At 37.9% G+C, this 20,683-nt stretch overlaps 1 protein-coding gene across 1 annotated transcript in view; it reads right to left on the bottom strand.

Annotated features, from left to right (window-relative positions):
- The window catches only part of DNAH8 (dynein axonemal heavy chain 8), a 353,446-nt gene that overhangs the window by 114,434 nt on the left and 218,329 nt on the right, over nucleotides 1-20,683 (bottom strand). The window contains exons 58-66 of the mRNA XM_032253336.1: nucleotides 19,516-19,679; nucleotides 18,184-18,376; nucleotides 16,069-16,191; nucleotides 14,281-14,411; nucleotides 8,714-8,867; nucleotides 6,945-7,109; nucleotides 5,330-5,556; nucleotides 3,150-3,268; nucleotides 801-904 (exon numbers count right to left, since the gene is read on the bottom strand). Of these exons, the coding sequence (XP_032109227.1) occupies nucleotides 801-904; nucleotides 3,150-3,268; nucleotides 5,330-5,556; nucleotides 6,945-7,109; nucleotides 8,714-8,867; nucleotides 14,281-14,411; nucleotides 16,069-16,191; nucleotides 18,184-18,376; nucleotides 19,516-19,679 (1,380 nt within the window). The remainder of the gene's footprint in view (nucleotides 1-800; nucleotides 905-3,149; nucleotides 3,269-5,329; nucleotides 5,557-6,944; nucleotides 7,110-8,713; nucleotides 8,868-14,280; nucleotides 14,412-16,068; nucleotides 16,192-18,183; nucleotides 18,377-19,515; nucleotides 19,680-20,683) is intronic.

The following is a 20,683-nucleotide window of genomic DNA, read 5'->3' as shown; positions in this document are numbered from 1 at the left end:
TTCCTTCCTTCCTTCCTTCCTTCCTTCCTTCCTTCCTTCCTTCCTTCCTTCTTTCCTTCCTTCCTTCCTTCCCTCCTTCCTTTCTTTCTCTTTCCTTTTTTTCCTAAAAAAAGGCCAGGCACAGTGGCTCACACCTGTAATCCCAGCACCTTGGAAGGCCGAGGCAGGCAAATCACAAGGTCAGGAGATCAAGACCATACTGGCCAACATGGTGAAACCTGCCTCTACTAAAATACAAAAAATTAGCTGGGCATGGTGGTGCACACCTGTAATCCCAGCTACTCAGGAGGCTGAGGCAGGAGAATCGTTTGAACCAAGAGGCGGTTGCAGTGAGCCGAGATCCCGCCATTGCACTCCAGCCCAGGAGACAATAAGAGACCCCAAAAAAAAAAAAAAAAAAAAAAACTCCATCAACTCTTCTTCTTATGTTTTTCCCTCTTTGACACAAACTGTAAGTGAGATTTGGGCCATCTCAGAAACCTGGAACATACAGGGACCTTAAAGAGAAGACCAAATATAACTCATAGTCAATCAGAAATTTCATAAACAAATGAAAAAGAACAAGAGAGACAGGCGGAGTGAGAGAAGAAATAATCGTCTTAGGCCAAGTAGTGAAACTAATAGTTTAGATACATATGCTGGTATAAGATAAACAAAAATGTCTAATGGCCTTTGTGAACATTATCTTACCAGGAATTGTCCATAGGTTTATACCTTGCTTGTTTTTTATACCATTTTAAAATAATGCTTTTTAATATGAAAAATATTCCTTATCAGTGATAAAATAAATGCAAACTCACTTCATCTGCTTTTACGGAAGCCACTGCCAATTCCTTCTCCTTTACTGCAAGATCCTGAGAGAGTTTAGCAACAGATTCACTTGCCTCCATTAGCTTATCAAGACCTTTACAAATACACATATATATACTTTTGCTGAGTATATGTATATCACTTCATCAAATATTTATTCAACATTTACTATTTATAAGGCACTGTACATGTAATATAGCAAACACAAGACAGTATTTGTAGACAAAACTTTAAAAATATACATATCTTTTTTTCCCAAAATATACATATTTTAAGAGCAACAATACTGACCATATTTCTGAGTTTCAACAGGAGGGCAGAGAAAATAGCTCTGACTGAAGAATATCACGTAGCTACATTTAAGGGAAAGTTACAGTATCATATTGAATAAGATTAGTTTAGCTAAGAAACTTATTTGACAAATTTATGCTCTCTTTGGCTTTGTTAACTGTTTATAGCTATCATTTTTTGCCTTTAAATCACGTTGCAGCTGAGGTGGCAAATGAGATAGAAAATATATTGACATTGCAGAGGTTCTCTTTGCTATAAAAATGAAAGTAACTGTGAAAACTTATGTAACAGGGTGCAACTTTTAGTACTATACAGAAAAAGAACTGGTTAACTGAATTGCTCACATTCCATTGGGCTCTAGGTAGTGGTATGTTGGTAAATATTTAACATCTGGGTCACTGGGGGAAGGGGAAGCCCTCATTTGTATATTGTCCAATTTCTGTAGTGTAAACACTCCAACCATGGCTTATTTCAAGCTACCACAAGATTCCCAGTAGCACACTGATACATAATATTCCTACCATACAGACAGAAGTAAATAAACTTGAGAACATTGATATGAGAAAACAGAGTAGGCCGGACGCGGTGGCTCACCCCTGTAATTTCAGCACTCCTGATGTTCAGAATTTGAAACCAGCCTGACCAACATAGCAAAACCCCATCTCTACTGAAAATACAAAATAAGCTGGGCGTGGTGGTGCATGCCTGTAATCCCAGCTACTTGGGAGGCTGAGGCAGGAGAACTGCTTGAACCTGGGAGGTGGAAGTTGCAGTGAGCCAAGATCGCACCATTGCACTCCAGCCTGGGTGACAGAACAAAACTTTGTCTCAAAAAAAAAAAAAAGTGTAAAACTAAGAAGGGATGAGTTTGAGCATTTATTGCCTATATTTTAAAAACAAATTATTTAATTGTAAGTATACATGAGTTAATTTTTAATAAAGGTTGTGTTTAATAAGCAGATCACAAAATTACTAAAAATTTAACATTATGTTCTCAAAAGCCAGTATGAATCTATTTCAGCACACTTCTGATCTAAAGCATCACATAGGAAAGCTACAAGAGGCTGAATCATGAGCAAATCACAGAAGATTTCTTTCACAGTCTTCTATCATCAGTATGACTTCACAGATCTTGGTGCTCAGTTATGCTATGTGACTGAGTGTTTTTTGTTTTGTTTTGTTTTTGCTGGAGACAGGGTCCCACTCTGTCACCTAGGCTGGAGTGTAGTGGTATAATCTCTGCTCACTGCAGCCTTGATCTCCTTGGCTCAAGTGATCCTCCCACCTCAGCCTCTCAAGTAGCTGGGACTACAAGCATGTACCATCACCATGCCTGACTAATTTTTATACTTTTGTAGAGATAGGGTTTCACCACGTTGCCCAGGCTGGTCTTGAACTCCTGGGCTCAAGTGATCTGCTTGCCTTGGCCTGCCAAAGTGCTAAAATTAAAGGCATGAGCCAGCGCACCCAGCCCTGCAAGTTTTATTTAGAACTTGGAAAATAAGAGCTAAGGTGTTTTAGATTGTTTGGGCCGCATGGTTTCTGGACATAAAATCTGTTCCAATGTTTACTTTTGCTAGTTATACTACATATACCAAACATTTGGAAAACTCTTGCTTAGGTACACACACTCTTTTTATTTGTTTTTCTTTCTATTTTGCCTTTTCCTTTATTAGAAACGTAGGGAATATTAACATGGCAAAGTTTACGCAAATCAAGGCAAATCAAAATAAAACCAAAAACTGAAATTGTTGTCCATTCCCAAAAGCTGGCTTTTCCCCATCTGCCAGCCATGCCTCAGTGACTTAGCACAGAGCACTCAGAGTTGAAAGAGCCAAAAGAAATGGTTCTACAGAGAAAATGGGCCACCTCTGTTTAGATATTCTTCTGTTCAGGGTTTCTTGACAGGTCAAAATAACCACAAGGGCATCCTTTAAAATTACTACTAACAAAGTGAGCATTTTATTTTCACACAAAATGTCCACCAAACAAAATATTGAGATCCCTATCAAACAAATCCTAAAAAGATAAGATTCCATTTCTCTTACCAATATTCATACGTTCAGCTTGTTCATTAATGAATTTCACCTTTTCAGCATAAATGTTTTTATAGCCATTTACAAATGAAAGGTAAGATTTGGGAGTCACATGTGCTCTTCGGCGGTATCTGAAAGTAGAACATTAAAAGGACCATTTGGATCATCGTGGGTACTTCCATAAAATGACACCCTTCCTAAAGTGAAACCAGTGTGATCATGTAGAGTGATTCACTAGCAGGAAGACAGGACTTGAACATGGTTTCCCAGAGATCTAAATTTGTCTGATGTTTCCACCCTGAGGGGTCTTTGACTTCACCCTTAACTCCAATTCTGTTTTCTCATCTGGAAAACTGAGGAAAAAATGTCTGCTCTACCCCTCGCAGAATTTTGTGAAGATCAAATAAAATCGTATATATGAACATATTATGTGAAAGCTGGTGTCAACAGTGCAAAACTTTAGGGTTCTGGACAAATATTAGGGATAAGTGGTTGAAATGAATTTGTGTTGTGATCCATTTTCATTCCACTAATATTTGTTACACACCTCGTCACTGCTGGGTATCAGCTGGATGTTTACCAAAGCACAAACCAATGTCTCCCCATTTCACTGAATTGGCCTTGAAATCAAGGCAACTACACTTGACTCAAATTTCCACTTTATTGTGGGCTTTATTACAAAAGGTATAGTTTTATACAGAAGAATCTCAAGTCAAAAAAAGAGCTCTTCATGTACTATAAAATTATTTAATCTTTTATATTAATTTGAACTTAAGGAGTTTTGAAAATTTTTAATGTTTTTAAGGTTTTTTTTTTAAAGATCTTGGGCATATATGTGATTTTCATTGAAGTGTTATAAAATATTACATTCAGAATAAAATTCAACAACCTAAGAAGATATAAAAAATTTGAAAAATATACCAAAATTTTCAAAGTAAAGAAATAGGTTTTTGTAGCTGTACAAAGGTAAAAGTTTATTTCCACAGATGACATTAGCAGGAGTTCAATTAGAAAGAAAATCTCAACAGTAAGAATTAATACACACTGATTCGCCAAGAGAATTTGGGAGATCTTATCCAGAATTATTTAAAAGGGTAGTCTGGGGATGTTTGTGTTTTGTTTTTTTTTTTGTTTGTTTTAGACCAGCCTGGTTTTTTGAGATGGAGTTTTTGCTCTGGCGCCCAGGCTGGAGCACAGTGGTGCAATCTCAGCTCACTGCAACCTCCCCCTCCTGGGTTCAAGTGATTCTCCTGCCTCAGCCTCCTGAGTAGCTGAGATTGCAGGTGCCTGCCACCACGCCCAGCTAATTTTTCTATATTTAATAGAGAAGGGGTCACACCATGTTGACCAGGTTGGTCTTGAACTCCTGACCTCAGGTGATCCACCCGCATCAGCCTCCCAAAGTGCTGGGATTATAGGCGTGAGCCACTGTGCCCAGCCCCAGGGAATGGTTTTAAGTAAAGGAAAAGGTCTGGAATAAATATACTTTTGTGAAGCAGGAATCTCATTGAAAATCAGTGAAAGTGTTACCCAAACTCTCTATGCAGAAAAACAGGAATAGCTTTTCTGGGGATCTACGCTGACCCATTTGTCAGTCTTATACAGTGACTGTCATGCTTTGGGGGAAAAAGCTGTGTTTTTGCACTGTTGACACCAGCTTTCACATAATGAACATACCATTGATGCTTTTAGTGAGTGGTTTTCCTACAGTCAGTTAATATTTTGTTTCATAGTTATCCAGCATAGAAACATTGGTAAGACTAACGCAAATATAAATTCTAAATACTCCCTTAATATAAGGCAATAAAGAAAAATTAGAAACTGTACTTCTTTAATCAAAATAAATAATGCATTTGAATAAGAAACTAATTTTAAACAGTTGATGAATTAAAGTCATTTTCTAAACAAAATTAAGCAGATGAATTAAAACAATTCATTAAGTTATCTGTTATGATGAGGCTTGGAGGATAAAAAGGTATTATGTGCGGACACTGGTTCATTTTTAAATCTTGTTTACTTGCCATATCTTCATACATAATCACTAGAAAATCAAAGCAAGAAAGATCTGAAAACGCAGCTAGGACCTTGCGCTCAATCAATAGGAAGAGTCTTCTGTTGGATGTTACAATGCATTCCTCTTGGGAGTACATGCTGTGGTTCCATAGCTATAGTGCTTATGTAATACCACTTACCTTTGGAAATAACTTTCACAGCTCTCTGAAACCATGTCATGAAACAGGCCCATTGTTTCTACAACTTGTCTTTTAATTTCACTAGAGCAGACAATATTATAGTCAGAAAGGAAATAGGAGGCCACCGCAATCAGAGCCTCCCTCGGCCAGCGGCTGAACCAGTCCATAGTGCAACCTGATATCAAGCCAGGAAATTTCAAAGAACGGGCACGGAACTTCTCACCAACCTATTGACGGCAAAGTCAACAAACATTAGAAACACAGAGGGGTCAGCCAGAGAGAGATTTATGCACTCTGACCCAACAATGTGACTTCACAAATTTGAAAATGAATCTTCTTGGGCTGCAATCATATATAAATGTAATGTTCCAATGAAGGGAAGAAATACACTCCACACTTTTCCCTGTCCTGGGACTACATCTACATTATTGCATTCAATTCTAGGAACTATCTTTTAAGAGAAAACTGACAAACTAGAACTCTTTTACAGAGAGGGCCAGGACAGTGAAAGCCCTGGACGCTGGGACAAGTAAGAATAGATGTTTGGCCTAAAAAGAAAACAACTTAGACAGATTTGCAAAAACTTTCTCCGAACAGCTAAAAAACTTTCAGTGGAAGAGGGATTGAGTTTGTTTTACAGGGCAGAATTTGAAAAGCACAGAGACAAAATTCAATTGACTATAAATAAGAGCTTTTTGGCAATTAGACTATCCAAGAATGAAGCAGGCTGCCGTATAAATTAGTGAGACTCCCCAGAGCAGAGCTGTCAGTAGAACTTTAAGTGATAATAAAAATGCTTTATATGTATGCATTCCAGTGTAGTAGCTATTAACCACACACGACTACTAAGCACTAAGAATGGAGCTAAGCCAGGCGCAGGGGCTCACGCCTGTAATCCCAGCACTTTGGGAGGCCTAGTAGGGTGAATTGCTTGAGTTCAGGAGTTCCAGACCAGCCTGGGCAACATGGCAAAACCCAATCTCTACAAAAAATACAAAAATTAACTGGGCATGGTGGCACGTGCTTGTAGCCCCAGCCACTCGGGAGTCTAAGTTGAGAGCATGGCTTGAGCCTGGGAGGTTGACACTGCAGTGAACCATAATCATGTCACTGCACTCCAGCCTGGGCAACAGAGCAAGACCCTGTATCAAAAATAAACAAATAATAAGTAGAAATGGGGCTAGTGGGACTGGGGAATTAAATTTTTGTTTTTACTTAATTTTAATTAAAATTTAAGTGGCCGTATATGCCTAATGGCTATTATATTGGGCAGCACAATGAGATAGAGATTTTCAAACCCACATCAGGGACATTATGGTAAAGATGATATGTCTACACTGGAGGTGGAGCTGGAAGAGATTACATCACCAAGTCCCTTACAATTCAAACAACCCATGTCTCTAAGTAATTAATGAAAATTGCAGGTTATGCAATATTTTTAATAATATGAATATTTTAAATTATACTGGAAATGAGAATTGGAGATTGGTGATACAAAAGCATTAGGTTAATTCAATGTAAAAATATTAATTTTTAAGATCATCATCTAATCAGAGAAGGTAAACTAAGTATTTTTAAATAAGAAACTCTTTCTACAGAGATATAAATAACTCACTGGAGAAAAGCAGAGAACAACATGTAAGTTCTTCTTTGATCTTGAAATGAAGTATTCATACAGATTATCAAAAGTAGGAGGATGGCGAGGCAGCTCCCTCTTCATCACTGAAATCAGACCTTGGGTGATTTCATCCATCTCATCTCGTGCAAACAAATTGGAGATCTTTAAGGAAGGGACAAGGAAGTGTTCTATATTTTAAGAGTTCTCCACAATGAATTCACTGCTAAAGTCCAGTCCCTTTTTTCTTTGCCATGTCATCTTGTTTTACATTTTCTTTCTGCATCTCTACAGTCAAATCCGTGATTTGCCAGAGATTATCATGGCTGCAACTTTTTATTGAACAGCTCAGTCAAGAACAAATTGTGTTTTCCTGTGTTCAAGTAGCTATCGCCAAAAGCTATCTCCTCCACCACTTCAATCACCTCTTTAAAATGTCCAGGAGTGCCCTCTGTTTTTTGTTTTTTTGACCCAGAGTCAGTCTAATCAATTCTGGCTCCAAAATACGTTAACTAATTTTTGCACCTTTAAGCATCTGGATACCATGGTGCAGGGAAGAGTTAGCACAGCAGGCCTAATCTTGAGAAGGGTAAACTTGCAGAGCTGACCCTTGGCTGTTATCAGGGAACTTGGCTTCTGGAACGTCTCCTCCATTAGTAATTGATAAGGTTGTTTTGCAGTGCCAACTAGACTGTTTACACAAACCTTGTGATACATGGTGAACATCTACGTGCTTTTCTTCTAGGAATCTGGAACTTTGGCAGTGTAGCTAGGCAGGAAGTGACTACCATGACCAGCCCTAAAAAAACCACTGGACTCTGGGTCTCAAAAGGGCTTCCCTGAATGGAAACACAGTGCATGTGTTCCTGCCCTTCATACTGAATGGAGAGGACGTCCTGCATGGCTCCTTGGCAAAAGCATAGGAAGCTGGAACATCGATCCCATGTTCCTGAAACATCAATTACTCCACAAGATGGGTCTTTTTCTCTACTGATCTGACTCGGTATCCTTACTGTGTTGCCGCAATAAATCTCAGCCATGAGAATAACCATGGGTTGAGCATCCCTTATTCAAAATGCTTGGTGCCACAGTGTTTCAGGTTTCAGATTTTTTTCAGATTTTGGAATGTTTGCATTTTACTTACTGGTTGAGCACCCCAAATTCAAAAATCTGAAATCTGAAATGCTCCAATAATGAGCGTGGCCTTTGAGCATCATGTCACTGCTCAAAAAGTTTCAGATTTTGGAGCATTTTGGATTCCAGATTTTTTTATTTGAGATGCTCAACCTGTATATGCTGAGTCTGGTGAATCCTTCTACTGGAGTACTAAAGATGTGAGTGCTCATGGAAGTGCTGATACAAGCGATATCAGAAGTGGTTGTGCAGACATTCATTTGCAACTAACAGAACTCTTTCAACCATTCTATACTCCTGACTAGTATGTAGATAGATGGACAGATACTTCACTTCTCCTAAAATAAATTATAAGACCAAAGTGAAGATTGAAGAGGCAAGTAAGGAACCATGTTCAAAAATTTAAAAAAGCATATAAAGCATCTGGAGACGGGCAGCATTAATTTCACAAGAATGTCAGAAAATCTATTAAGTCTCATACATTATGTCTAAAATCAAAAATGTACTAAATAGCCTCGCTTTTAAAAGATTCCTGCTTTTTCTATTCCAATATAATTCATATTGTAAAAATATGAATTATATTGGAATAGAAAAAGCAGCAACCTTTGGGCTTTTTATATACTTTTGAGACCTACCTCCCCTGAAGATAGCAAGTTGTTAAGGTATTCTAGAAATGCCTCATCTTTTATTTCATTGTCAGTAAAGATGAAGGTGATGCCTTTTCCATCAGCACCAGCAACTTTGTACAAACCTTTTAAATCATCTGTTAGATTATTCACATTGTAAGACCTAAGAAGAAAAGTGATAGAAAATTTTAGATTAAAAAATACATAGTCATAATTTACCTCAGAACATAATAGCCCATGATAATTAGAGCATAATCTGTACCTGCTCCAATAGATACTAAGTAATGGCGCCTGCTAGAAAATACAGAGATTAGAGCTAAAGAGTGATTTGCTGCCATTCAAAACAAATGCGTTTTGTTTAAGTTGAGAACTGAGAAACAGAGAACTTACCAAAAGTGATCCATGAAGCATAATTGGGAATAGAGAAACGAACTTTTATTCCCTACAATCTGACAGCTTTCAGCAGCAGATTTTATCTGAGTAAATATATGTACAATATTACAATATCTAAAACTCATCTGAAATTTGGATGAGTTTGGTTTGGTGAAAAAGTCACAATAAGTTGTGAATAAAATTACTGATAAATTGTATATAGTGGCAATTTGCACAGCTCATTAAGTGGCTAGATACAAAGAAAACCCACAGAAAAGGATGCATTATGCAATACGATATAAATAATAAAAATGTTAGATGGTTACAGATTATGGAATGAAAAGATCTTGGTCTTTGTTTTACTGTTTACTCTGTTTCTGGTCAAATGTATGTGCTACCAGAGGTGATGAGATGTGTAAAAATAAAGCAGACACTATCTGAAATGTTAATCTTCATGGGTAAATTAATGACAAGGATGAAAAGCTAATCCTCCTGGAAGGAGGTGTTACAGTGCAAGTAATAGAGAGTGGGCCATGGGATCTCGCAGAAAGACTACGGGCACTGGAACCAGAAAGATCTACTGGCCTGATGCTGTCAGGGTAATCCTCTCACTGACTGGCCAGTCTCCGAATTGATCAGCCAAAGATGTCAATTTGGCTGATTTTTTAAAGAATTAGAAGGACTGTTATGTATTGCTTTTGCAATACATAGAGACAGTCACAACACACTCCTTGTCCAGGTCCTGATGTCTCTTGTTTCTTTCTTTCAAGTTTTTTGAAAGTATTCTCTGTGCTTCTTCTCTTCCTAATGCAATGTGGCTTCTGCAGTCATCCACTCCACTGAAAGTTTTATCATGTTGACTATCAGTTACCACTCTTCATGTCTTAGCATTTTCAGATTAATTCCCTACCTGCTTAGTTTCTGGAAACCACTCTGGATTTCCTCCTCTCTCTATTGCCTCTCCTTCTCACTCTCCATCGCAAACCCTCTTTCTCTGTGTTGGGAGACCCCAGAGTTCTTTCCACAGCCATCTTTTTTCCCATGACACATTCTATTCATACACCGCATGACCATAAACGGGTTCTCTCTACTGAGATTTCTATATTGTTGTCTCTATAACCAGAGCCCTCTCCTGAACTCCACATCCATGAGTCTTATTGTCTATGGAAATTGTGTTCTGCAGACACTGCAGACTCAAATATACTGAACTAAATTCTCACTTTACCCTTCAAAGATGGCCATTTATTTATTTATTCAACATATCCTTTTATAGAATTGCTTAAAAGAAACATTTAATAATAAAAATAAAGACCAAGATTAAAGTGGCCCATTCTCAGGGAGCTTACAGCTTAGTGAAGGAGATAGAAATATATGTGAACAAGCACTTTTTTAAATGCAGTGTGATAAGTACAGTCATGCATTGCTTAACAATGGGGATACATTCTGATAAATGCATCCTTGGAAAATATCATCACGTGGGAACATGATACAGTTTGGATGCTTGTCCCCTCCAACTCTCAAGCTGAAATATAATCCCCAATGTTGGAGGTGGGGTTTGGTGGGAGGTCATGGAGGCATATCCGTCATGAATGGCTTAGCACCATCCCCTTAGTACTGAGTGAATTCTCACTCTGAGTTCATGTGAGTTCTAGTTGTTTAAAGGAGTCTGAGACCTGCCCCCTCACTCTTTCGATCCAGCTCTCACAATATGACCACCTGCTTTCCCTTTGCCTCCCAACATGATTGGAAGCTTCCTGAGACCCCCACCAGAAGCAGGTACCAGCACCACGCTTCCTGTACAGTCTGCAGAACCTTGAGCCAAAACAAACCTGTTTTTAAGTAAATTACACAGCCTCAGGTATTCATTGCAATGCAAAAACTCACTGACACAGAACAGCATAGAGTACAACTACACACACCTAGGTTGTATGGAATGGCCTGTTGCTCCTAAGCTACAAACCTGAACAGCATGTTATTGCACTGAATACTATAGGCAATTCTAATGCAATGGTCCATATTTATGTATCTATCTAAACATAGAAAAGGTACAGTTAAAATACACTTCAAAGGGTTTTTAAAATGCTACTCCTGTATAGAGCAGTTCGATTACAATTTCATGGGCCCACCATTATATATGCTGTCTGTTGTTGACCAAAATGTCAAAATGTCCTTATGGGGCACACAACTATACCACTAAAGAAATTAGAGTGTCATCCTGGTCTTCCTGTTCTTGCCTCCTCCTCCTCCATATTGGGTCAGTTACTAAGTCCTATCAATTCTGCATACTTTAAACTGTCCCCACTGAGTCTTCCTCTCTATTCCCAGTTTGTCTGCTGTTATAAAATGTATCCAGAATTTTTTGTAATCAAGTGCAGTAAGACACAAAGACACAGGAATGACTGTCATGAAGGAAGATGTTTATACTCAAGGATCCCTAGAAACAGGAGGGGGCCTGTCATGCCAGGTAGGGTGACATGGGGAAACACCAGGGTCAATCAGGAGGCAAAAGGAGTGATGGGAAAACCCTGGTGAGAGTCTTTATTGTGGTTTCCATGAGAAAGGCAAAGCAGGGAAGCAGATTTAGGATTCGCTAGTTTGAATAATTTCAGCAGGCTCTGGGGCATAAGAACAGTCCCTAGTTGACTGGTATGTGGCCCTGGGGTCATTAGGGCAGAGGAATATCCTAATCCACCATGAGATCTCACTAGACACCCACCAGATAGAGGAGAAGGTTGGGAGTAAGGACTCTGGATTGCTTGGTTTGCATATGAAAGGTACTGTCCTGGAGGAGTTGTTTTAATCTCTAAGAATTGGCTACCCTGGAAGGGTCAGTCTCTCCCCAGTCAGCAGGGTCTCAGATGCCAGAGTATCAAGAATACAGAAATTAAGAAAATATAGTGAATAAATTTGCCTTGATTTAAGCCTCTGTCATTCCTGACTATAATGAGTGCAACACCACTTATCTCAGGATCACAAATGTAGATGCCTACAGGAATCAGACAGATAGATAATGCCAGTGAGTGAAGCAGCACTGGTAGGGTCTGTGAACTGGAGGATTGCATGCCCCATCCAAGGAGGCAGCTGCTACTGAGCTCTGCCACCTGGGAGTGTAGGCCCTAGGTTGCCAGATCTTCCAATTATTTCAAAAAAAGTCAGAAACACGCTTTTTCAAAATATGAAACCTCTCGATTTTTAAATGTTGACAACTAATTTACTTTTTTGAAGTAAAATTAAATTAATATCTACTTATTTGATGTTTTATGTTTTTAAAATACAATAAATTATATCTTGTTAAATATTTATTTTTCATTTGTTTGGCAGATGAAAATTTAGATCACTTCGCCAATTCATAAACAAACACACAGAATGATTGTGTGTTTCTTTATAAATTAGCAAAGAGATCTGAATTTTATATGGGAATAAAAGGCCAAATGGACAAGATATTTTGAAGAACAACAGTAAAGTTGGAGATCTGACACTACCAAATATACATATGTAAAATTTAAATATATATTAAAGAAGCTACAGCAATTAATACAGTGGGTAATGATACAAAGATAGATGAGAAAGCCAGTAGAGGAGACTATTTAGTCACATATATGATCAGATGACTTAAGACAAAAAATGACACTGTGATGTGACAGGAAAAAGATGACCTTTTTAATAAATGGAGCTGGATTAACTGGATATCAGTATTGAAAATAATCATCACGACTCCTCTATCAGACATTATAAGATAATTAATTTTAGGTCTGTTATAGTACTAAATGTGAAAGTAGTAAATTTTATGTGTAAATGTGAAGAAAATCATAGGAAAATATCTATGTGCCCTTAGGCCAAACAAAGATTTTTTAACAGAATACAAAGAGCACTGAATAGAAAGGAAAAAAAAATGGATGTTTCCTTAAAATTAAGATCCGCTAAGAGAATGAAATGGCAAATCAATAACTAAGAGAAGATATTTGCAATATGCACCCTTTATATCCAAAACATATAGAATTCCTTACAATCAATAAGAAAGAATCACAATCAAATTAAACAAAAATGGAGAAAGGGCTTAAATAATTCACAAAAGAGCCTATCCAAATGGCCACTGAGAGATGAAATGCTCAACATCATTAGCCATCCCGGAAATGCAAACTGAAACCACAGTGAGCTATCATTCCACACCTCTTAAAATTGCTAAAATCAGCTGGCAAGGTGACTCATGCCAGTAATTTTGGGAGGCCGAGGCGGGTCGATCACATGAGGTAAGGAGCTCAAGACCAACCTGGCCAACATGGTGAAACCCTGTCTCTACTAAAAATACAAAAATTGACTGGGCATGGTAGCACACTCCTGTGATCCCGGCTACTCGGAAGGCTAAGGCAAGAGAATCGCTTGAACCTGGGAGGCGGAGGTTGCAGTGAGCCGAGATCGCACCACTGCACCCCAGCCTAGGTGGCGGAGAAAAATTCCATCTCAAAAAAAAAAAAAAAATAGCTAAAATGAAAAAGACACACAATGCCAGAAGGGGGCAAGAATGCAGAGTAAACAAAACTCTCATGACATGTTGGTGGAAGTGTAAACTGGTACAACTACATGAGAAAACTACTACGCAGATCGACTAAAGCTAAATATATGGATACCCTCCATCCAGGAATTTTAACTCTAGGTGTATACTCAGACATATACAAGAATATTTACAGTAGCTCTACTTGCCCCAAACCAAATGTTTATCAAGAGTACAATGGATAAATGGTGCTAGTATCTGATAAAGTGGAAGATCACGCAGCAAAAAGAATGAACAACTCTTGCTACATGCAGCATCATGGATGAATCTCACAAACAATGCAATAATAGAAATGAGATGCAAGGAGCAAATCCTGTATGATTCAACTGATACAAAATTCAAAACTAGGCAAAACGAATCAATGGGCTTACACTTTGAATATGGTCACCTTAAGGAAGTTAATGACTGCAATGTAACATGAGGATGCTTCTGGAGTACAAGTTGTGTTTTATTTCTTCATCTCTAGACTGGCTACATAGGTGTATTTACTTTGTGATACTCATGACTCGTGTAAACATCCTTACATATGTAATACTTAAAGTTTACTTTAAAAAGAAATACAGAAAAGTGTTGTTTCCTTTTTTCTAAAGCAAACATTTAACCTCAGAGAAATTAACTACAGAAAAACATACTGTGTTTTATTTCATCCTACCTGGTTAACGTTATCTGGAATATTTGATAGCCGGCAATAAAAGAGGCCAATCTTGAAAGACTTTGTTTTCCAGAACCACCAACACCCACCAGCAATGCATTTCCACAGGATGTTCGAATTATTCGCGAAATCTGTTTTGAGATTTAAAAAGTGCTTATTTGAAAAAAAAAAAAAAGGATGCAGATGTTTATACTTTCTTATATGAAATGAGTCCAAATTTTTATCATGTGTTTCTAGGCGATACTAGACTTTTTGCTTGTTAATGGTCTATCTCAGAATCTTTAAAATTAAAGTTTAATATTGATTTGTCCAGCTGGAATCTTTCCTTTACCATCTATATTTACATCATGAAGAACAGAACAAACCAAATCTACTTCCATTTTAAAACTATTCTGTGTGTATGTTCATGTGTGTGTCTGCATGTATAATTTTATTATTTTTAGAGCCAATAGGTAGTGGAGCTGCTCTTCCCAATCTGCAGAAGACATAAGAAATGTTTAGAATTGTTTTTGATTATTCACCAGCCTAACACACTGAACCATGTAGACACCAAACTCAACAATGAATACTAACTCTATTATATCTCTGCCAACAACTTTTTTCTTTTAGTACCACAATTCTATTTATAGTGGTGAAAGCGGGACATTAGAAGCCAAGTTGGAGAGGCAGCCTTTCATCTGGTGTTGCTTTTCTATGGTTGATTTCCTCAGTGAAGGTAAGACTCAAATTGTGGCTCAAATCTTAGGCAGGCAAACTGAAGACATTGCTAAAAAGCTGTCTTTTATATTACTGTCACTGATTAGGGAGAAAGTCTAGATAGATCACTAAATTCACTATCATCACTAAAAATAAAATTTTTTAAAAGACAAATTTTACAGATGGTGGATCAATAATGACACCCTGGTATGTGTAAATTCTATCATATTAATCACTTATGGTTTTGTACTCAGAATAGCATCTCAGAACCCCAAGATCTAGCCACGGTGAATGCTCAATAATTACTTGTTGAATAGATGAGTGTGAAAACGGCCCTTTTTGGTGTTGTCTCTAACTGGCTTCTAGTCTATTCTCTCACCAGTCCTGTATACCAACCTTACCCCTGTCCCATCACCAGTAAGCCAGTCGTAACACTAATAATTTTTAAAGAACAGAATCCCCATAATATCAAAATATAATTTGAGGGAAGTATATTTTTTCACAAGCTTCTCCATACTTTATTTTTTGAGACGGAGTCTCATTCTGTCACACAGGCTGGAGTGTAGTGGCGCAATCTCAGCTCACTGAAACCACTGCCTCATGAGTTCAAGCAATTCTCTGCCTCAGCCTTCTGAGTAGCTGGGATTACAGGCACCTGCTACCATGTCCAGCTAACTTTTTGTATTTTTAGTAGAGACGGGGTTTCACCATGTTGGCCAGGCTGGTCTTGAACTCCTGACCTCATGATCTACCTGCCTCACCTTCCCAAAGTGCTGGGATTGCAGGGGTGAGACACTACACCTAACATACTTTTTAAAGGTTCTCCGTACTTTCTTGTCGACTCAGTGTGCCAAAAGCTCTGAACCCAAAACCATCTATTTGCCCTTGAAAGACATTTGCTGTCATGTAGTTGGATTCGAATAAAGGGTTTCTTATTAAGCCTCTGTTTTCTAGACCAGTGAACTGACCCAACCTATGTACACTCTTCTATACGATACCTGACAGTATATTCTCTCAAAAAATTTATCTATGAAATATATTAAGCTTTTACATGATCTATATATATATCAGTAAATAGGGAATAGTTAGAACCTTAATAAGATGAGTCATTGCATCTTTAAAAAACACCAGATCAAGAGATGTTCCTCTAATGAGTTCATTGAACTGTCTCTGGTAAAATTGGAGTTTCTCAGACAGAAAGTCAAAGGATGGCACCTAGGGGTGGGGAGAAAGAGAAAAACATAATATTTAAGATCCAAATATGTATTAAAGTAGCAATTGTAAAGACACTCAAAGGTAATTTTAAAATGTATATATCTTTTTTAAACTTTATGGATTTCCAGAGGTGCCTCACGTATTAGTCTCCTTTTAGTTATTTTCATTTTCTAAGGCCTGAAACTTAACGGCATTAGTTGGTTTCTAGTGCAAAATCATTTCTGACCCTTCCCTACCAACTCCTATCCATGGTAATTAACACATTCATATAAGAGATATATTACTCTTAGTTTTTAATTTGCTTTTTAATATTGTTTGTGGCTTTCAAAAGTATAAAGAAATTTTACATTATTTATGGAGTCAAATCCACAAGTCTGTTGTTCTGCAATAAATCCATACCCATTTTCTTTGTTTTGCTAATTGTTCCTCCCCATCTAATTCTTTGATCTACATACAACTTTATGTTTTAGAGTCAAGGTCTCACTCTGTCACCCAGGCTGGAATGCAGTGGCACGATCATAGCTCACGGCAGCCTTGACTTCCTTGGCCCTGCGATCCTCCTACCTCAGCTCCTCCACATTGCGGGAATGACAGGCATAAACCACTTCACCGGGTTCTACATGCACTTCAAAATTACTTTGTTACTTATATATAACCTTGTTTTTAAAAGTCCTTTGAAATCTTGTTTCAAATTTCATTAAACCTATATATTAATTTAGAAAGAATGGCATAATGCTATTTAAGTTTTATCATGTTCATTCCTAGATGTTTAATATTGTTGTTGCTGTTAAATGAAATACTTATGGTATATTTTCTGTCTTGTTGGCAAGTGTTGGTAAGTTTTTTCTGTACAGGGCAAGATAGTAAATATTTTAGGCTTTGTGGCCCATTCAGTCTCTACTCACCCCTGCCATTGTAGTGCAAAAGCAGCTATGGCCAATATTTAAACCAATGGGTGTTTTAATAAAACCTTATTATTGAACACTGAAATTTGAATTCTACATAATTTTTACATGTCACACAATATGATTTTATTTATTTATTTTTTGGTAACTATTTAAAAATGAAAAATCAGCCGGGCACAGTGGCTCACACCTGTAATTCTAGCACTTTAGGAGGCTGAGATGAGTGGATCACTTGAGGTCAGGAGTTTGAAATCAGCCTGACCAACATGATGAAACCTTGTCTCTACTAAAAATACAAAAAATTAGCCAAATGTGTTGGCGGACACCTGTAATCCCAAGACCAACATGGTGAAACCATGTCTCTACTAAAAATACAAAAAAGTAGCCAGGCGCGGTGGCAGGCACTTGTAATCCCAGCTACTAGGGAGGCTGAGGCAGGAGAAGCTCTTGAACCCAGGAGGCAGAGGTTGCAGTAAGCTGAGATCACGCCACTGCACTCCAGCCTGGGTGACAGAAAGAGACTCCATCTTATAAATAAATAAATAAAATCCTTCTTAGCTAATAAGTCTGATGAAAACAGGCCAGTGGGCTGGATCTGGCCCAGAAACTCTAATTTGCCAACTCCTGGTATAGGTATAGAGGATAGTTATTTCATATTTATATAATGCGTGGTCACCTTACTGAACTCTCTCTCTCTCTCTTCCTTTTTCTTTTTTTTTTTTTTTTTTTGAGATAGGTCTTATTCTGTCACCCAAGCTAGACTGCAGTGGCACAATCTCAGGTCATTGCAGCCTCAAACTTCTAGGCTCAAGTGATCCTCCCACCTCCACCTGCTGAGTAATTAGGAGTACAGGACCATGCCACCACACCCAGCTAATTTTTTAATTTTTTTTTGTAGAAACAGGGTTTCACTATGTTGCCTAGGCTAGTCTCAAACTCCTGGGCTCAAGAAATCCACCCACATCAGCCTCCAAAGTGCTGGAATTATAGCTGGAATTCCCCACTATGGTGGGGCCCTGGTATAAAGATAAATATCTAGTTAGGTGAGTGATCTGAAAACCTCTTTTTAAGAGATGAAAATAAATACCAATTCATATATTTTGGGTACTTCAAACAGAGTGTCTTCAGGTTCATCACCAGTTGGTTCTGGCATGTCACGGAGAAAATCCACAAAGTATGGTTCAGGAAGAATACACGATGCTGCATCAGAGCCAATATTTTCTTCAACTGCACGAATAAGATGGGCATTGAACCACTGCTCATCTTCAGGAGTTATAAATCTGAAAGGAAAATGTAGTAGTAAGAATGTGAAATATGAAAGCATCTTTTCTAACTGAACATGTCCCTTCACATCTTCTCAGCCCCACCCTGCACCTTCTCAATTCAGGAAAGGGAAACAATATGTTCTGCCTTTTGATAAGAAGGGCATAACCCCATCCAAGAAAGTTATACCATTAATAGCATTACTTATAGGAAACACAGATGAATCACTTAGGTGGATCAAAAGTCCCTAAAACTTGCGATAGGAGTGCAGAAGTGACAGTCGGTCGTGGACGAGCGTCCTCTTTCTGGGTTAGTGGGTTCAGTGCACAAAGGTCCCTTTCGGGTTTACAATATCACAGAGGGAAGAGAGGACAAAGAGGGGTAACATTTGACAAGTATCACCCTTGTGTGAGACATGGTAGATACTTTACAACTTTGTGAAATTAGTATTATCATCCGTGGTTTATAGATGAGGAAATGGAGGCCCAGAAAGATGACTGAATTTAACTTTAACGGGATTACTTAACTTCAAAGGGATGAAATCAGGTTTCCCCACATAAAACCTACAAACAGCTCACAATTTGTTGAAAATATGCACAACAAAAATATGCCTGTGAATGTTAACTCTAATGATCCGGTGATTTATAAAGGCGTATTGTTGAAGTCATACTCAAGTAAATTTGCAGAGCATTGTTTTAAGGCGGTGGGCAGATGAGAGATGCCATTAATGCTTCACAAGCCTCACAGCAAATTATGACAATGCTCCTTACTCTACTTATCTGAATAGACAATGCAAAAATTAACCAGCCAGTCATGGTGGCTCACACCTGTAATCCCAACACTTTGGGAGGCCAAGGCAGGCGGATCACCTGAAGTCGAGAGTTTGAGACCAGCCTGAGCAACATGGAGAAACCATGCCTCTACTTAAAAAAAAATTAGCTGAGCGTGGTGGTGCATGCCTGTACTCCCAGCTACTTGGGAGGCTGAGGCAGAAGAATCGCTTGAACCCAGGAGGCAGAGGTTGCAGTGAGCAGAGATCACACCATTGAACTCCAGCCTGGGCAACAAGAGTGAAACTCCATCTCAAAAAAAAGAATTAACGAGTAGTATAAATTTCTCAGGTTGTACATTTAAACTCAAATGCCACAATATGCACCTATCTGCAATTACTCTGTTGCACTCATGTTTGAAAAGTGACAGGAGAGTAGGGATTGAAGCGCACTCCTCAGCTTTTATGGTCAACATTCCTTGCCAAATTCTGGAAAGATCTCGAAGATTGAAGATGTAATGAAATTTAGAAGGAGTTGGCAGCATCTTCACCTACAGACAAAAAAATGTAACACTCTCAATTAGTTTTTAGATACAACTAAAAGTAGAATTACTTTTAGAACTGTCTCACAAATCCTATTTTTGATAAAATCTGCTGAGTAAATAAATCAAGGTTAAGTTCATATTTTGTGACAACACTGACAGAAAAAAACATCATAAATATACCAACTTAGGATTTAAAGGACCATAAGCTCTTGGATAGGATGGACTCAAGATCAATGCACTGGATGCAGATTCCAATGCCTTGTTCTACCACCATCAGTTGGCTTTGAAAAGTCACTTTCCCCAAGTTCTTAAAAACTATATGAATTGTGGGAATAATTATCCCTAATCATTGGTAGTGTATATGTGGAAATAGGTCATAGCAAAAAACTGAATGTGAGTTGATTGTCATGCAGGTAAGAACAATGAATGTTCACTTTTAAAGTTAATAATGACTGTCTTCTATAAATTGCTTTGATTAGGGTCCTTAATGTGTTCGGAGTTCCATAAATATATCTGCATATCATAACCTGGATTTTACTGTGTGGATCCAAACTCAGTTAACAGTCTTTCGTATATCTGTATATCCACAATAAGTGGACAGGCAAGTCTGACATGCAGCTGTAAGCATAGTAATAGATGTTTTTTCTGTTAGAGCACAAAGACTGTATTCAGCTGTGCTAACTTGATTTCTACCAACTTCTAGAATATAAAAAGGCAAAGTTGTAACAATAGCACATTTTTACCCAGAGAGATACCCGTTAAGGGGTAAACTTGAGGTACTCTAGATATGGAATGAATTGATGGCCATGTTTAAAGATCATAATTGATATCCTTAGCATCACTTTTAAAAGTAAAAATAATGATAATTCTGGTGATACAAATTCCCCACACAATTATTTCACTAAAGCAAATGCTTTCTTTAGCATCTGTTCAGAAATGAAGTTCTTTCTATACTGAAAAATTAGCCTATTGAGTTTGTAATTTTTACAGGCTAATTCAGAGTGCTAGTT

The sequence above is a fragment of the Sapajus apella genome, unplaced genomic scaffold (genome assembly GCF_009761245.1).
Source record: "Sapajus apella isolate SASKATOON/1434 unplaced genomic scaffold, GSC_monkey_1.0 scaffold83, whole genome shotgun sequence".
NCBI lineage: Eukaryota > Metazoa > Chordata > Mammalia > Primates > Cebidae > Sapajus > Sapajus apella.
This window is presented reverse-complemented; position numbering and strand designations above follow the sequence as displayed.